Genomic DNA, 17,281 nt, shown 5'->3' on the forward strand with positions numbered 1-17,281 from the left:
CGGGGTGAGATCTTGCGTGGAGCCCCAGATCGAGGGAGATTATCAGTGGTCTTGTATGTCTTCCATTTCCTAATAATTGCTCCCACAGTTGATTTCTTCAAACCAAGCTGCTTACCTATTGCAGATTCAGTCTTCCCAGCCTGGTGCAGGTCTACAATTTTGTTTCTGGTGTCCTTTGACAGCTCTTTGGTCTTGGCCATAGTGGAGTTTGGAGTGTGACTGTTTGAGGTTGTGGACAGGTGTCTTTTATACTGATAACAAGTTCAAACAGGTGCCATTAATACAGGTAACGAGTGGAGGACAGAGGAGCCTCTTAAAGAAGAAGTTACAGGTCTGTGAGAGACAGAAATCTTGCTTGTTTGTAGGTAACCAAATACTTATTTTCCACCATAATTTGCAAATAAATTCCATAAAAATCCTACAATGTGATTTTCTGGATTTTTTTTTCTCATTTTGTCTGTCATAGTTGAAGTGTACCTATGATGAAAATTACAGGCCTCTCTCATCTTTTTAAGTGGGAGAACTTGCACAATTGGTGGCTGACTAAATACTTTTTTGCCCCACTGTAAGTACCTTACAGTGTTTGTTTTCAATTAAAATGGTCGAAAAGACACAAAAATAGCCTTTTATCAAAGAGACAATTCTCAAGCAAGAATTTTGCTAGAAGTATCTGGGAGTGGTCTGAGTGGGGAAAATGTGCTGTTCTTGGCAGAGAGGTTTGGAACTCTCACATTGGCCTATTAACTAATTCACCGCCTGGTGATTTCACCAGGTAGGCAAAAGCTCCATCCCACCAAAACAGGCAGAAATTTCTGGCGGTCTTTTCAAACAGCTCTTACACTAATACTTTAAGACTCTGTGATTAAACAGGGAAAGGCAGACTCACCTTTCTCCCCCCTCTTCTTCTTGGTGCGGTCAATGTGGTCTTTGAGATGGATGCGGACCTGCCTCTCGTTGGGCTGGTCTCTGATGAACGGGTGCTTGAGCAGCTGCTCGGTGGGGGGGCGCTGGTTGTAGTTCTTCACCAGGGAGCCCTCGATGAAGCTGCAAAACTTCTTAGACCTGAAAGAGGAAGGGGGAGGGGGGGTGGAGAGGGGGCGGGAGAGAGAGACAGTGGTCAAGACAGATGCCGCTAATGAGATAGGCTACATGCTTACTGGTGGTAATACGCAACTTTTTGGGCCTTTTTGTCTGACATAAAATAAATCCATCTTCTACAACCCACTGACAAGACAACAAATGACAGACTGAAACTAAACTAACCGTCAAAAGAGCCTGAGAAGCTACAAGTCTGAAATAGGAAGATCCTGTTTTATCCATTTAGACAGAAATCCAGTGAACCTTTCATAACTTATATACAATGAATATTCTGAGAAAAACCTGTCTCAGAAGAAAAGCGGTCATAATAGTAAATACACCGCTGCCAGCGAAAAGTCTCAGAGGGTTGAGTTTTCCCCCTGAACGAGGGCTGGGGAGCCTCGCCGTGAGCCAACAGGGCTTCCTCACATGTGCCACAGCTGTTCAGAGAGGAGGAGGAGGGAGGAGAGCGAGAGAGGAGACCTCTAACCCCAGCTGACAGAATCTTGGTAACTTACCACTTCTTGGACTTGAGTCGCGGGGGAGGGTTCCTTGGGATGAGGAAGAGTGCTCGCATCGGATGCATGTCGCACAGCGCTAAAAGTGAACACACACACCAGAGGGGATCAGTATAAACATGACAGGGAGAAAAGCAAAGACAAGGGCAGAAGGAACCAATAGAGCTGCCATCTAAAAGAGACGATAGAGGTGTGACCTGGGGATAGGCAGGTACTTACGAGGAGCTCCTTCGGCCATTTCAATGGCAGTGATTCCAGTTGACCACAAGTCACTCTGGAAGAGGAGACACAGTGAGAGAGGCATCAGACATAGCAACACCCTCACTACATCAGACACTGAAGCGCAACATACTCTACCAAGCAGACTCTTGCATTCTACCCCACATCGTAGCAGTAGCTAAAGTTACCAGTAGCTACAGATGTCAAGGAGGACATAAGTGGCAGGTTCAAATCATGGCTAAAACGTCGGAGTACTGTGTGGAAGAGGGCGAGGGTCTTACTCTGTAGTCGTAGGTGGCCTCAGGGTTCTCGTCACAGGCGATGACCTCGGGCGCCATCCAATAGGGAGTCCCGATGAATGTGTTCCTCCTCCCCACCGTCCGGTCCAACTGGGCGCTCACGCCAAAGTCCACTGCAAGACAACCAATCAGAAGTTGAAACTAGTTATATACAACTGCATTGCAGTAAACATCTAGACTAGGTGACTGGCTAAAATAGCTGTGATTTTGGAATTCCAAGGGTTAGACCAAACAGGGTTGTTGTCCGTAACGTACAAAACATATTGTCACCCACCAAGCTTGACCTCGGCGTTCTCTGTGAGCAGGACGTTCTGTCCCTTGATGTCACGGTGGATGACGTGGTGGGCGTGCAGGTGGGCCAGTCCCTGAAGAGGAGGAGAGGGAGGTGTGTAGACGTGAGACCACATGTCTAAGACCAGAGCATTGAAGTAGCGGAGGGTAAAGACTTTCTATTAACATATTATTACACAATGAACAAGGAGACTGAAGATAGAAGGTGAAAGGAAAGAGGGGATGGAGGGGGCCGGAGGACAGGCTCACCCGGAGGATTTCTCTGGAGATGTAGGCGATCCAGTCCTCCTTGAGCTGGTTGCCTTTAGTGTTCTTCACCAGGTCTGTGATGGAGCCCGCCCCACAGAACTCCATCACCAGCTACAGGAAACACACACAATACTCAGTCAGATGCCTACATAAGCACTTCTAAGGCTAAATGAGAGTCAAAACAGTAGATGACTTAGGGATATTGCTTTGATTCATGCTGCTGCAGATTTACCAGTTCTGATTATTCTGCCATTGGGAAACACTCCTGCTAGATACTCACCCACAGTTGGTCATCATGCCCCGGGGGACTCTTCTTGATAAAAGCACCGTAGTACGTGGCAATGTTTCTGTGATGGGAGTACTTCTTGAGCATATTGATCTCCAGTTTGATTTCCTCCTCCTCATCCTACAGGCACACAGACACCATTAGTCATTAGATAAAGAGAGAAGGCCGGGGGAGGAAGACGTCATAGGAAAATCACTATCGTGTGTGGATGGTTACAGATGTATAATAGTCAATCATTTCCCACATTCCACAAAGGTCAAGTATCGCGGGGGTTGATAAGTGCCTTTGTAGGGGGGGTATTAAACCCTCATTCATCCACGGCCCGTAAACAATGTGACATCTCGGCTACGCAGTACACACACTGCTCTAACGACTTCTTTGTTTGGGTATTAATGATGTGTGTATCTCATTGTGTGTGTGTGTGTGTGTGTGTGTGTGGGGGGGGGGTCCATGGCAGACAGAATCCATTATACTATCTGTAACCTATCTAAGACTTAGGGGTGTGAACATTTAAACTAAATTGAGATCCTTAACATTAAGAAAAATCCCAAACAGAAACATTTTCCTTCCACAAAATTAAAAAACACAGTGCAGTTAAATATTATTTTCCGTGTTATAGCATAACTAGACTATAGGCTATAAAGGCCTGGGGAAAGTTGTGTAATTTAACTAAAACCAGAGGGGAAGAGGCGAACTTTAGACTACTTTGGTGAATTTGCCAATCAAGGAAGACAAGACATTGCGAGAGACAGATTACCAAGACATATGAGCACGGTTCTGCCGGCCCCCTCCGCCCTCTCCCTGGCTCGCCTGCTCTTTCTCTTCTCTAATGATGCGAGTGTGTACCGCATTCCATTGTGAGACACAGCTTTTGATTGCCGATAGATAGGCCTAGTGCACGGTTCTGACTGTCTGCCTGGTGGCCGACCTACCTATAAATGTGCCCCACTCTTCTCTCTCCATCCCTCACTATGAAAGATGCGAGTGTTCTTGTCGGAATTACGGCAACTAATCAGTCTCCTCAATTCTAAAAAATACTGAATCTTAGGAGTCAATCTTGACATGGGAGTCGACGTGCAAGGTGTCAAGGAATCAATTAATTTGGAGTCGACTACCCAACATCACGTTATCATCGTTAATGGTTGGAAAAATGGCAGAGAAAGGCAAGCGACAGCAGCTAAGCCCTGTATGGTAATACTTTGAGAAATTAAATGAGAAGGAAATGCATACTTTGCAAGGTGGAAGGAAGTACAGGTGCAATGCTTAACCATCTGGAAAGGGACTAACCATGAGACCCAAACCGTTGCTGGCAGTAGCACAGCAGCATTGTTAATTGACTTGGAATTTTTTTAATTTTTCATATTGTTTTTACAGAAAAGCGATTTTATTTAAACGCTAAAATTTATTTCATTTGTCACATCCCTAATACGACTGTACATGTATATATCAAATCTCCTCAGCTAAACAACTGGAATTCCATTAGAGCCCATGCCTACACATTTATTTCCAATTACAGGAGATAAGCATTTTAAAAATCTGGCTTTTCAGCAGAAGAATATGATTTCAGTGTGATATCCCCATACACCCCCTCAAATCACTGGGGTTTTACACATCCAAAACCCATACACCCACACAAAAACATCCTCCCTCCCCCACCTCACATGAAAACCGTGAGGAAAACAACAAAAGGTCACCCCACCATTAGCTTAATCTCTTCCTTTGCAACAACTTGACAATGATTAACAGTGACAGTAACTGACACACCGCGAGTGTTAAACCCCTTGTCTTACAGAAAGCCCTGGTGGAAAGGAGGAGCCTGAACGATGGGGACATTAGTGAAGAGCGATGCAGTTACTGTGACGGTGGTGGTGTGTTTAAAGATGGATGTAGGTACACGCACACTTCTCTTCCACCAGACCCTTCCAGTGCCAGCAAGTAGAGGCTGTCTGTTGGCTGTGCAGGCAGCCTTATTGCTGCATTCCCTCTCGTTTTCTCCCCCTCTAGCCCTCCCTCTTTCCCATCTTTCCTGCAGCTGTTTGTGAACAGGCGGCTGGCTGAGCATTCCTGACAATCACTGGGACAAAAACGAGGGGGGATTCACTTTTGGGTATGTCATTTTCCATTTAGACAGAAATGATCATTCAATTATCATTATCATTCAAGCGGTTAACGCAGCACCATGTAGGTCAAAGTGTAAAACAATACACAGCATGGCCAGGCATATTTATTTTACCTTTATTTAACTAGGCAAGTCCGTTAAGAACAAATTCTTATTTTCAATGACGGCCTAGGGACAGTGGGTTAACTGCCTTGTTCAGGGGCAGAACGATAGATTTATACCTTGTTAGCTCGGGGATTCGATTTTGCAACCTTTCGGTTACTAGTCCAACGCTCTAACTCCTAGGCTACCTGCCGCCCCAGCAGGTAGCTTAGTGGGAGAGCAGAGCAGGCTAATAGTACAGCCCAGGACTGCCATGCCCACCTCTCCCTCTCTCAGCAACAGTAACAGTTTGTCAGGACAACAGAGAGCTGCTGTTGAGATAACAGGTGCTCTTCTACCTGGCAGGGTGAAGCAAGAGTCATTCATAGCCTATAGTGGTGAAATCTCTACATATATCCCTCATATCTTAGACTAGAGGCTATATCAGGGAAGGTGTATGACCACGTAACCGGGGGGTGGAGTGGGTCGTCACTAGTTACCACAGACAAAGTAACAAACCACCTATTTCTACAATTTCTCTTCTTAATTTTTAAGCCTAACCTTAACCACAAAGCTAACCTTATGCCTAACCTTAAATTAAGACCAAAAAACTCATTTTTGTTTTCATGCCTTTTAACGATATACCTTTTTGGTTTTGTGGCTGGGGTAACTAGTGGAAACCAGGTGAGACATGCCCTATGACACCCATGGCAGGAAACGGTTAGGCAACACATCATCAGAGCCTTAATCATGACAGTCAGCAGGGAGTGGCAGGCAGGGGGCAAGTCAGGGCATAAGAACAGAGAAACTGGTCTAGAACAAGAATGACCACATTGGCATGCAACGGAATTGAGAATTTTACTTAGGCAATGTTTAAGAGTAAACGTTATGTTAAACGACATGGGCCACATGGCCTATACTGCAAAGGCTATATCATAAAACTAACCACAAGTCCCTTGGGATGGGGGGGGGGGGGTCTCATTAGGGTATGTGTGTGTGGGTGGCCCAGCTAGTTCCATATTCACTGGGAGGTCCTATTTCAGTAGATAAAAGCAGAATGCCACAGAAAGCGCAAAGGGCTGCCCTCCTGCCTGCCTGCCTCAAAATGACGTAATTTAGCCATAAAACATCCTGCTGGCTTTAGCTGTAATGATCTCTGCTTATTATACTGAGATTTACGAGCGGCTGATTACGGAGAAGTCAAAGTTCTTCCTGAAATGTAGACAGGACCTCAAAGAATTTCCATGTAGACTAGCATATTCTAAATGAGGAGTTGGCTAACTACAAGACCACTACACTACATGCTTGTCGAACACCTCATTCCAAAATCACGGGCGTTAATATGAAGTTGGTCCCCTCTTTGCTGCTACAACTGCCTCCGCTCTTCTGGGAAGGCTTTCCACTAGATGTTGGAACATTACTGCGGGGACTTGCTTCCATTCACCCACAAGAGCATTAGTGAGGTGAGGCACTGATGTTGGGCGATCAGGCCTGGCTCGCAGTCGGCGTTCCAATTCCTCCCAAAGGTTTTCGATGGGGTTGAGGTCAGGGCTCTGTGCAGGCCAGTCAATTTCTTCCACACCGACCGACAAACCATTTCCGTATGGACCTCGCTTTGTGCACGGTGGTATTGTCATGCTGAAACAGGGAAGGGCCTCCCCCAAACTGCTGCCACAAAGTTGGAAGCACAGAATCGTCAAGAATGTCATTGCATGCTGTAGTGTTAAGGTTTCCCTTCACGGGAACTAAAGGACCTAACCGAACCATGATAAGCAGGCCCAGACCATTATTCCTCCTCCACCAAACTTTACAGTTAGCACTATGCATTGGGGCAGGTAGCATTCTCCTTGCATCTGGGTTTGGCAGATTCGTCCGTTGGAATGCAAGACGGTGAAGCGTGATTCATCACTCCAGAGAACACGTTTCCACTGCTCCAGAGTCCAATGGCGGATGAGATTTACACCACTCCAGCCGACGCTTGGCATTGCGCATGATAATCTTATGCTTGTGTGCAGCTGCTCGGCCATGGAAACACCTTTCACGAAGCTCCCGACGAACAGTTCTTGTGCTGACGTTTCTTCCAGAGGCAGTTTGGAACTCAGTAGTGAGTGTTGCAACCGAGGACAGACGATTTTTACACGCTATGCGCTTCAGCTCTCCCGTTCTGTGAGCGTGTGTGCCCTACTGATTCGCGGCTGTGCCGTTGTTGCTCCTAGACGCTTCCACTTCACAATAACAGCACTTACAGTTGACCGGGGCAGCTCTAGCAGGGCAGAAAGTTGACAAACTGACTTGTTGGAAAGGTGGCATCCTATGAAGGTGCCACGTTGAAAGTCACTGAGGTCTTCAGTATGGCCAATCTACTGCCAATTTTTGTCTATGGAGATTGCATGGCTGTGTGCTTGATTTTATACACTGTAATAGTCGAATCCACTGTGTCCACATACTTTTGTATACATAGTGTATATATAGTGTGTATCGAAGGATAAAATACATCAAGAGCTTGTACTTCTCCCAATTAAAGGTATTTTTTTCTCACAGAAATAAAAATGTATATTAATTCTATTTTTTATTAGGCTAAGACACTTTCAAAAACCATGGGTAAGGCCCTTTGCGTCAATCTCACTGTAATAACCCTGCAAAGCCACCTGACATTAGGCCATTTATCCTTTAATCTGAGGCCCAAATAAGACAATGGTCAGATGATCTGAAAGCCCTGGTTGACAAATAAACAGGCAGAGTGGGCAGTTTGAAATGTGAAAGGTCAACTCAGCTTCGGACTACATTGTTTCACCAATAGACCTGGCCATGTAACATCCTCCTTGAACACACACACACACACACACACACACACACACACACACACACACACACACACGGGGTGTTCCAGTTAGTCTGGTTTACCTCTGTGACGTCCATGACCTTGATGGCGGCCAGCTGTCCAGTTTTGACATGTCTCCCCTGTAGAGACGAAGAGAAAAGGAGAAGATAGCAGGTCAGTCATCACGAGGTCAACCGAGGGTAACAGTAATACACTGATCAGCTGGGTTAGGGTTAATAAGTGTGTGCGCGCGCGACTTGAACTTGCAAAACATGCCTTCTTACAGTAAATCCCATCTTAGCTGTGTACTTAGTGGCCTACAGGTGACCAACCGTAAGAGTTCTTTCCATAGACAACCATCATCACTTTGATTCAGTCCACTGTGTACCGTCATGTGGCTGGTTAAGCCTAGCATAGACACAGAACAACTAGCATCCAAACAGACAGACATGGACTGGGGCTACGATGTCTGTGCTGAACAAACATTCCCACAGTCCTCCTCTCTCAGCACCAGTCACTCCTTACATAAACAGAGACAGAAATAGTATCTTACCCTCTCTCAGTCTCAAACCCCTCAAAACAGATAAAAGCTGCTAATAATTATCCGGATAGAAACCAAAATGGGGATTTCCACTACTGTGGGGCTGCAGTGCGTATGATAACGGCTAAAGCAGTATTGTTTTTGATGATAGAAGCAGCTGTTTATCTGAACAAGACGCATATAAATGCGCACACACGTCCATCTAGACTATTTTGAATGAACATTCCACAATCAATTGAAAATATGCGGGGTTAATGACAAAAGCCAAGCAGCTTATTCTCTCCAGCTACGGATGAGACAAAAGCCTTCATTCCTTTACTCTCTGGATTTATAATCCTGTCAACTTTGATCCCGGGGCCACTGTCCATAAAAACATCAGTGACATTACTTATAACTCGAGTCCCCGTCGAGACACACAAGCCTTTGGTCGAGGTGAAAGGTCACAGGTGCATTGGAGAGGTTCAGTTTTCACCCCCTGCGGCCCCCCACTCCTCTGTGAACGCAGTCCTTAAGCATGACGCTTGGGTGACAATCTTTGGAAGAAATGACGGTTTCATCCGGGAAATGAAGAGGAATCACCGTAACATTGTTGGATATTTAGGCCAATTCGTGCGTGAATGTATTTTTGTGCTCACTGATTTCTCATGTCTCAGATTCAGGTCATGGGGCGGGGTGGACTACAAAATAAAGCAGGAAAGAATGTAGGCTATAGACAGGAAGTGGAGGATGATCTCTCAACCAATCGGTGTGAGACAAGGCTTTAGGAGGGCCCCCATTGCTCCAGCCAGGCCCCTCTCCCATATGAGTCCAAAACCCCTCTCCACTATCACACAACAAACAATCACCTCAAGCCCCATCCTCCAATCCCAACCTGCTGGAGCTGAGCTACATGGGCCCTGTCCGGAGACAGCAGCCAGGGCAGAAGCTGACTGACCGAGGGGCCCCGAGGCCCCTGGTCTGATACGGTGGCCCTGGAGAGGTTACCTGAAGCAAGGGGTTATCACTGAGCAGGCAGCTCCAGACACTCCATAAAGCCCCTAACCACGGCCAGATGTGCTGGCCTCTCTCCAACTCTCATACTAGATCGCAGTAGGCGTACAGACAACCTCCCCACTCCTTAAACAGACTACAACCAGAGGAAGACAGATCACACTATTAGCTAGTAGGCCGTTCAACACAGTCTCTCTAAACATCACTGAAACCCTCTCCGCTGTTCTTCTGCATTCATCCAGTAAAACCAGAAGCAAATCGCACTCCTTCCCCAGTCATCCTTCTCAACGATTCCCTGGCAACATATCTCCCACAAGAGGTGGAGCTGCCCAGATGAATGACAGAATGGTGAAATCACATTAGATCATCATACATGGTAATAAAATAGCTCACAACAAACTAGCCAGGTCACAATTATAAGTGAGAACTTGTTCTCAACTTGCCTACCTGGTTAAATAACCTAGCTGAAATAAAGGTTGGCCCAGCACATCAAAGGCAGTGTAAAGGGAGATGAGCTGTCTGGTAATGGGGGGCTGATTGTCCCAGGGGGAGGTGGTCAGATGAAGATGTAAGGTGACATTTGAGCAGGGAGAGAGGGGGTGGGTAGAGGGGGGGGGGGGGGGGGGGTACAGGCATTGGGTGACGAGCTAATCCCCCTTAGGGCAGGCAATGTATAGGCTAGGCTACGCAGGCAATGCCTCTCTCTCACACACACACACGAAAGAGAAAGCATAAACACACAGATCAGGAACTTATAGATGCCCCTCTTCTCAACACAAACCAGATGAGCAGTGGTGAGAGAGAAATGGTCTAGTGAGCAGCAGCACGAGATGGCCCAGAGTCTGTACTATACTGTAACACATACCAGCCAACTGACCCACTGCTGACCCTACCTCACTGACAGACCCTGTCTATATTGTATCTACTACACATACCAGCCAACTGACCCACTGCTGCCCCTACCTCACTAACAGACCCTGTCTATATTGTATCTACTACACATACCAGCCAACTGACCCACTGCTGACCCTACCTCACTAACAGACCCTGTCTATATTGTATCTACTACACATACCAGCCAACTGACCCACTGCTGCCCCTACCTCACTAACAGACCCTGTCTATATTGTATCTACTACACATACCAGCCAACTGACCCACTGCTGCCCCTACCTCACTAACAGACCCTGTCTATACTGTATCTGCTACACATACCAGCCAACTGACCCACTGCTGCCCCTACCTCACTAACAGACCCTGTCTATATTGTATCTACTACACATACCAGCCAACTGACCCACTGCTGCCCCTACCTCACTAACAGACCCTGTCTATATTGTATCTACTACACATACCAGCCAACTGACCCACTGCTGCCCCTACCTCACTAACAGACCCTGTCTATACTGTATCTGCTACACATACCAGCCAACTGACCCACTGCTGCCCCTACCTCACTAACAGACCCTGTCTATATTGTATCTACTACACATACCAGCCAACTGACCCACTGCTGCCCCTACCTCACTAACAGACCCTGTCTATACTGTATCTGCTACACATACCAGCCAACTGACCCACTGCTGCCCCTACCTCACTAACAGACCCTGTCTATACTGTATCTGCTACACATACCAGCCAACTGACCCACTGCTGACCCGACTTCCTACAACCACCAGAAGACACTGAGGATTGGGGGGGGGGGGGGGGGGGGCAGAAAGAACAGACAGAGGTGAAAAGAGATGGGGAAGAGGTTGTAGTTTACTCCATGGTACAGTATGTAGATGTCAGTGCATTCTCTGATCAGATATAGAGCAACACGTGACAGAGTCAGCGAGAGACTGAAGGAGTGGGGCCACTTTAAGCCAGTCGAGAAGCCAGCCAAAGCTGAGCTGGCTGTTAGAGTAGAGAGCAGTCAATAATGCAGCTGCTATTGATCACAGTGCAGCTGCTACAGTACCGGCCTCTGAAGAAACACTACTCAACACAAAACTAGTTGATTTCCTTCAGCACTAAATGGTCTCAATGGAAGAGGTGACTCTAAATTCCTAATAGAGTATCAACCATAAAAACTGAGTTGCGTTCAATAGAACCAAAGTGTGGTGCATTTCACCTGCTTGTTTGCGGATAGAACTGACAAGGTGCTAAGTGAGAAACCTGACGCCAAAGGGAAAGTCTGTTGATGCTCAGACTGGGCTCCAGCCCAGGATGGGAACGCTGTCTCGTTCGCAAGGGGCTTTTGTGTCTCGCCTCACCCCTGTATGATAATGAGGTAGCTCAACGGGTCACTCCTCACACACACACAAAGCATAGTTGTGTTCAGGCAGTGGTATGGACAGCCCAGGGGCTGTGTGGGTCTGCTGACAGCCATTAGAGCGAGGGCCAGTGCAGGGAGGGAGAACAGACAAAAGAGCTGCCCCGGACTGTGTGTGTAGGGAACACACACACAGTCTGTCCCTACACTGTGGCCTGATGGTGACTACTAGGTACATCAGGTCATGTCTACACTTACATGCGACTTCTGCTATCAGAATACAAAGATCACATTGAAAAGACGGGTCTAGACGCACAAAAGTCGCTTTGTGGTCTGATTGTGTTCACCTCAGTCTGGACACATTCAGGCTACCAAAAGTGCATACAGTGTGCGACGTCATCAGCACTCCAGAAATCTTGTGTTTGGGACTGAGGCAACTTTTCATTATAACGGTGGAGGAAATACATTCCTAGCATGTGAGGACTAGGTTTCCTGGCCTCAAACTAGCCACCTATCTAATATTTAGAAAAAAACATTTTGGGTTTGGCTAGAGTTATGCTAATCCATTTGCAATCCCTTTAGTGTTGCTTGCTAGCTACAGAGGTTATCTGGCTAGTTAGCTACAGTAGTTAGCTTCTGCCATCAGTTGGGTTATCATATTTTGCCTATCCCACCGTTTATAGAATGCTTTCTGACATTTGAGTAAAGCGCAGGAAAAGGGAATCGGGATACGGTAGACATATTTAAAATGTAGGTGTAGATGCATGACGCGTTGGGAATTCCATGATCAGAACACTAGAGCTGCATGAACTGTCAAGTCCGACACGGCCTCTGTGACACAGGGTAAGACCTTGGCACTGCCACAGAGTGGGTGACACATTCAACACCAGACCAGCTGATCCCAGAGGGATAGGCTCCAATAGCTGTCCATCACTGGTCTGTGTGCTCAAACGGAATTGAAGGCAAGGTTTCCAGCGTAGTACCAAATACCTATACGACCTTGCTAGATCAGAGATTAAAGTGGCGATCTGTGATTGGTACATTCATTGTTGTACCCGAGAGGGTAATAGGAGCTGGAATATAATCTGTGCAAACACCATGGGGTTAACCCACTGAGACATGCCTACTGCCTATGGCCCTCCACTCCCATTCCCAGCATACTAACCTACAATTGTGCCTCCAACTGTGGAAGGCTAGGCTATAAATAGCGGTTAACCTACAGCTAGTACCATATAACTGTGAGCAGGACGGTTAGCTTCCTACTGCATAGCGCACATTAACAGGTCTGTGTACTGGAGCGCAACAGGGCTGCTTGGAGCACCTCACAGAGATGTTTCCAAAGCTACCCACACCTACAGGTGTTACCTAAATATAGATATGTTTATTGGAGAATGATGTTCAAGAGGATCTTTCACTTTTCTTCATACTGGTTCCATTTTGGTCCCTTGCCCATACCACTTTGGAGTTAAACAGATCTGACCGACAACTATTAGCAGACTGGGAGGATCTGGGAATACCAAAGGGCGTAGTGGATTAACAAGGAGCCAAAATGGACCCCAGGCAAGCATTATCACTGCTGCTTCGCTCCGATGCTCCCTCTAACTCCTCCTCCTGGGTTGGCCAGGCAGCCTTTAGTGTGCTAGGTCCTCCAATATGGGACCAGCATTACACATTTTGTCCTGGGAGGTAGTGCTGTTAACCAAAATTACAATAATTTTTTGCTTTTTAAAACAATTAATTGACCGACGTCGGTTCAATTATTTGAGTTCCATTTAATTTATTTTCTGAGCTCAATGCAGTTTCTCTAGAGATAAATCAGATCAAGCCTGAACTGTGCGATGTAGTAGGGGGTAAATATTCTACATACAGTACCAGTCAAAAGTTGACAACTACTCATTCAAGGGTTTCTTTATTTGTACTATTTTCTACACTGTAGAATAATAGAAGACATCAAAACTATGAAATAACACATATGAAATCATGTAACCAAAAAAAGTGTTAAACAAATCAAAATATAATTTTCTATTTTAGATTCTTCAAAGTAGCCACCCTTTGCCTTGATGACGGCTTTGCACACTTGGCATTCTCTCAACCAGCTTCATGAGGTAGTCACCTGGAATGCATTTACATAAACAAGTTTGCCTTGTTAAAAGTTTGTCATTTCTTTCCTTCTTAATGCGTTTGAGCCAATCAGTTGTGTTGTGACAAGGTAAGGGTGGTAATACAGAAGATAGCCCTATTTGGTAAAAGATCGAGCCGACCGCACAGTTATAAAATTGGCACGGTGATGTAAGCCTACACGAAACACAGACCTTATTTTAAGTGAATCTAAAAATATCCTATGGAATAAATGAAGGAACCGCTTTTCAGATTTTGCTAGGTGTCATGGGAATTATGACTCGCACTTTGGTTGTCAATTCTTACCATGCCCATTATTAAAATAGGATTTCCTGCATATAGAAATTAAAGTTGTTTTCAACATTCATCACAGGTAACTTAAACTATTTTTATTCAAACAGTTGAGAGTATTTGTCTCCTAAGCAGACTCTTCAGTATCATTGTCACTTCAGAGCTGTGTGCGTGTGTGTATTTATGTATTATATTAAGTTAAAATAAAGTGTTCATTGTTCATTCAGTATTGTTGCAATTGTCATTATTACAAAAATGTGTGTGTGTGTATGATATATATATATATATTTTTTTGTTTTAATAAAATCGTCATCGGCTTTTTTTGTCCTCCAATAATCGGTATCGGTATCGGCATTGAAAAATCATAATCGGTCGACCTCTAGTCCAGATTGTCTAGCCGGGCTGATTTGTAGGGATCCAGATTTTGCAGCTCTTTCAGAACATCAGCTATCTGGATTTGGGTGAAGGAGATGTGGGGGGGGGGGGGGGGGGGGGCTTGGGCCAGTTGCTGCGAGGGGTGCAGAGCTGTTGGCCGGGGTTGGGGTAGCCAGGTGGAAAGCATGGCCAGCCATAGAGAAATGCTTATTGAAATTCTCAATTATCTTGAATTTATCGGTGGTTTCCTAGCCTCAGTGCAGTGGGCAGCTGGGAGGAGGTGCTCTTATTCTCCATGGACTTTACAGTGTCCCAAAACCTTTTGGAATTAGTGCTGCAGGGTGCAAATTTCTGTTTTAAAAAGCTAGCCTTAGCTTTCCTAACTGACTGTGTGTATCGGTTCCTGACTTCCCTGAAAAGTTGCATATCGTGGGGATTATGCGATGCTAGTGCAGTACACCCCAGGGTGTTTTTGTGCTGGTCAAGGGCAGTCAAGTCATGAGTGAACCAAGGGCTATATCTGTTCTTAGTTCTACATTTTTTGAAAGGGGCATGCTTATTTAACTTCTTCTGGCTGCAGGGGCAGTATTGAGTATCTCTGATAAAAGGTGCCCATTTCAAACGGCCTCGTACTCAATTCTTGCTCGTACAATATGCATATTATTATTACTATTGGATAGAAAACACTCTCTAGTTTCTAAAACCTTTTGAATTATATCTGTGAGTAAAACAGAACTCATTTGGCACAAACTTCCTGACCAGGAAGTGGAAAGTCTGAAAACTATTCTCTGTTCTAGGTCCTGCCTATAAATGGGCATGATACGTATTAGTATACATGCACGTCATACACCTTCCCCTAGATGTCAAGAGGCAGTGAGAGAAGAAATTGAGTGTTTATCTTGGTCTGAGATGGAATAAATCCTCTTGGAATGACGTGTCACCCATTTCCTGTTTTCTGGAAAGCGCGAGGATGGACCTGGAATTGCCTTCTGAAATGCTGTCGTTATAGGCGACTACTATCTCCGGCTTTGATTTTATTTGATACATGTGACAATATCATCGTAAAGTATGTTTTTTTTCAATAGAGTTTTATTAGATTATTGAAATTTATTCGGGACGTTAGGCGTGTTGCGTTGTGTGCCTTTGTTCAGGAAGGAGAGCTTCGCGCCACTTGGCTAGTGCGCTTGCTAATTCAAGAGGGAAAAAGGACGTTCTAAATCCAAACAACGATTGTTCTTGACAAAGGACCTCTTGTACAACATTCTGATGGAAGCTCATCAAAAGTAGGACCCATTTTATGATGCTATTTCATATATCTGTCGAACTGTGTACTATTAGTTTTGCGCCCAAGTTTTGGGCACTCGGTCGACATAACGTAAGCCTTATGTGGTAATGAAGTTATTTTTAGAATTCTAACGCGGCGATTGCATTAAGAACTAGTGTATCTATCATTTCCTATACAACATGTATTTTTTAGTTATGTTTATGAATAGCTATTTGGTCAGAATATGTGTCAGAAAAAGTGTCAGAAAAATATCCGGACGTTGTGGGAAAAAGATGCTAAGTTAGCACAATGTATAACCACTGATTTCAGCTCTAAATATGCACATTTTCGAACAAAACATAAGTGTATGTATAACCTGATGTTATAGGACTGTCATCTGATGAAGCATATCAAGGTTAGTCAAAAATTATATATATTTTGCTGGTTTGTTACGATCGCTAACTTTTACTGCTGGGGAATGGCTTGTGTTTCTGGCTATTGTGGTAAGCTAATATAACGCTATATTGTGTTTTCGCTGTAAAACACTTGATAAATCGGAAATATTGTCTGGAATCACAAGATGCCTGTCTTTCATTTGCTGTACACTATGTATTTTTCAGAAATGCTTTATGATGAGTATTTAGGTATTTGACGTTGGTGTCTAATTATTCTGTCTGCTTTCGGTGCAATTTCTGATTGTAGCTGCAATGTAAACTATGATTTATACCTGAAATATGCACATTTTTCGAACAAAACAGATTTATTGAATAACATGTTATAAGACTGTCATCTGATGAAGTTGTTTGTTGGTTAGTTTGGTTGGTTCTTGGTTAGTTAGGTTGGCTTTGTGCATGCTACCTGTGCTGTGAAAAATGTCTGTCCTTTTTTGTATTTGGTGGTGAGCTAACATAAATATACGTGGTGTTTTCGCTGTAAAACATTTTAAAAATCTGACATGTTGGCTGGATTCACAAGATGTTTATCTTTCAAATGCTGTATTGGACTTGTTAATGTGTGAAAGTTAAATATTTAAAAAATATATATTTTGAATTTCGCGCCCTGCACTTGAGCTAGCTGTTGTCATAAGTGTACCGACGTCGGGCTTGCAGCCAGAAGAAGTTAAGATGGTGAGGAAAGCACTTTTAAAAGAACAACCAGGCATCCTCTACTGACGGGATGAGGTCAATATCCTTCCAGGAACCCCGGCCAGGTTGATTAGAAAGGCCTGCTTGCAAAAGTGTTTTAGGGAGCGTTTGACAGTCATGAGGGGTGGTCGTTTGACCGCGGACCCATAACGGACACAGGCAATGAGGCAGTGATCGCTGAGATCCTGGTTGAAAACAGCAGAGGTGTATTTAGAGGGCAAGTTGGTCAGGATGATATCTATGAGGGTGCCCATGTTTACGGATATGGTGTTGTACCTGGTAGGTTCTTTGATAATTTGTCTGAGATTGAGGGCATCTATCTTAGATTGTAGGATGACCGGGG

The 17,281-nt window shown here is 45.0% G+C and overlaps 1 protein-coding gene across 2 annotated transcripts in view; it reads right to left on the minus strand.

Moving 5' to 3' along the window:
- LOC120033521 (mitogen-activated protein kinase kinase kinase kinase 4-like) overlaps positions 1 to 17,281 on the minus strand; it is a 50,407-nt gene that overhangs the window by 21,793 nt on the left and 11,333 nt on the right. For both annotated transcript variants that reach the window (XM_038979898.1, XM_038979899.1), the window contains exons 3-10: positions 8,044 to 8,100; positions 2,934 to 3,059; positions 2,654 to 2,764; positions 2,388 to 2,478; positions 2,096 to 2,226; positions 1,815 to 1,869; positions 1,596 to 1,674; positions 887 to 1,062 (exon numbers count right to left, since the gene is read on the minus strand). In XM_038979898.1, coding sequence (XP_038835826.1) covers positions 887 to 1,062; positions 1,596 to 1,674; positions 1,815 to 1,869; positions 2,096 to 2,226; positions 2,388 to 2,478; positions 2,654 to 2,764; positions 2,934 to 3,059; positions 8,044 to 8,100 — 826 coding nt within the window. The remainder of the gene's footprint in view (positions 1 to 886; positions 1,063 to 1,595; positions 1,675 to 1,814; positions 1,870 to 2,095; positions 2,227 to 2,387; positions 2,479 to 2,653; positions 2,765 to 2,933; positions 3,060 to 8,043; positions 8,101 to 17,281) is intronic.

Source organism: Salvelinus namaycush, chromosome 40 (genome assembly GCF_016432855.1).
Source record: "Salvelinus namaycush isolate Seneca chromosome 40, SaNama_1.0, whole genome shotgun sequence".
NCBI classification, from domain to species: domain Eukaryota; kingdom Metazoa; phylum Chordata; class Actinopteri; order Salmoniformes; family Salmonidae; genus Salvelinus; species Salvelinus namaycush.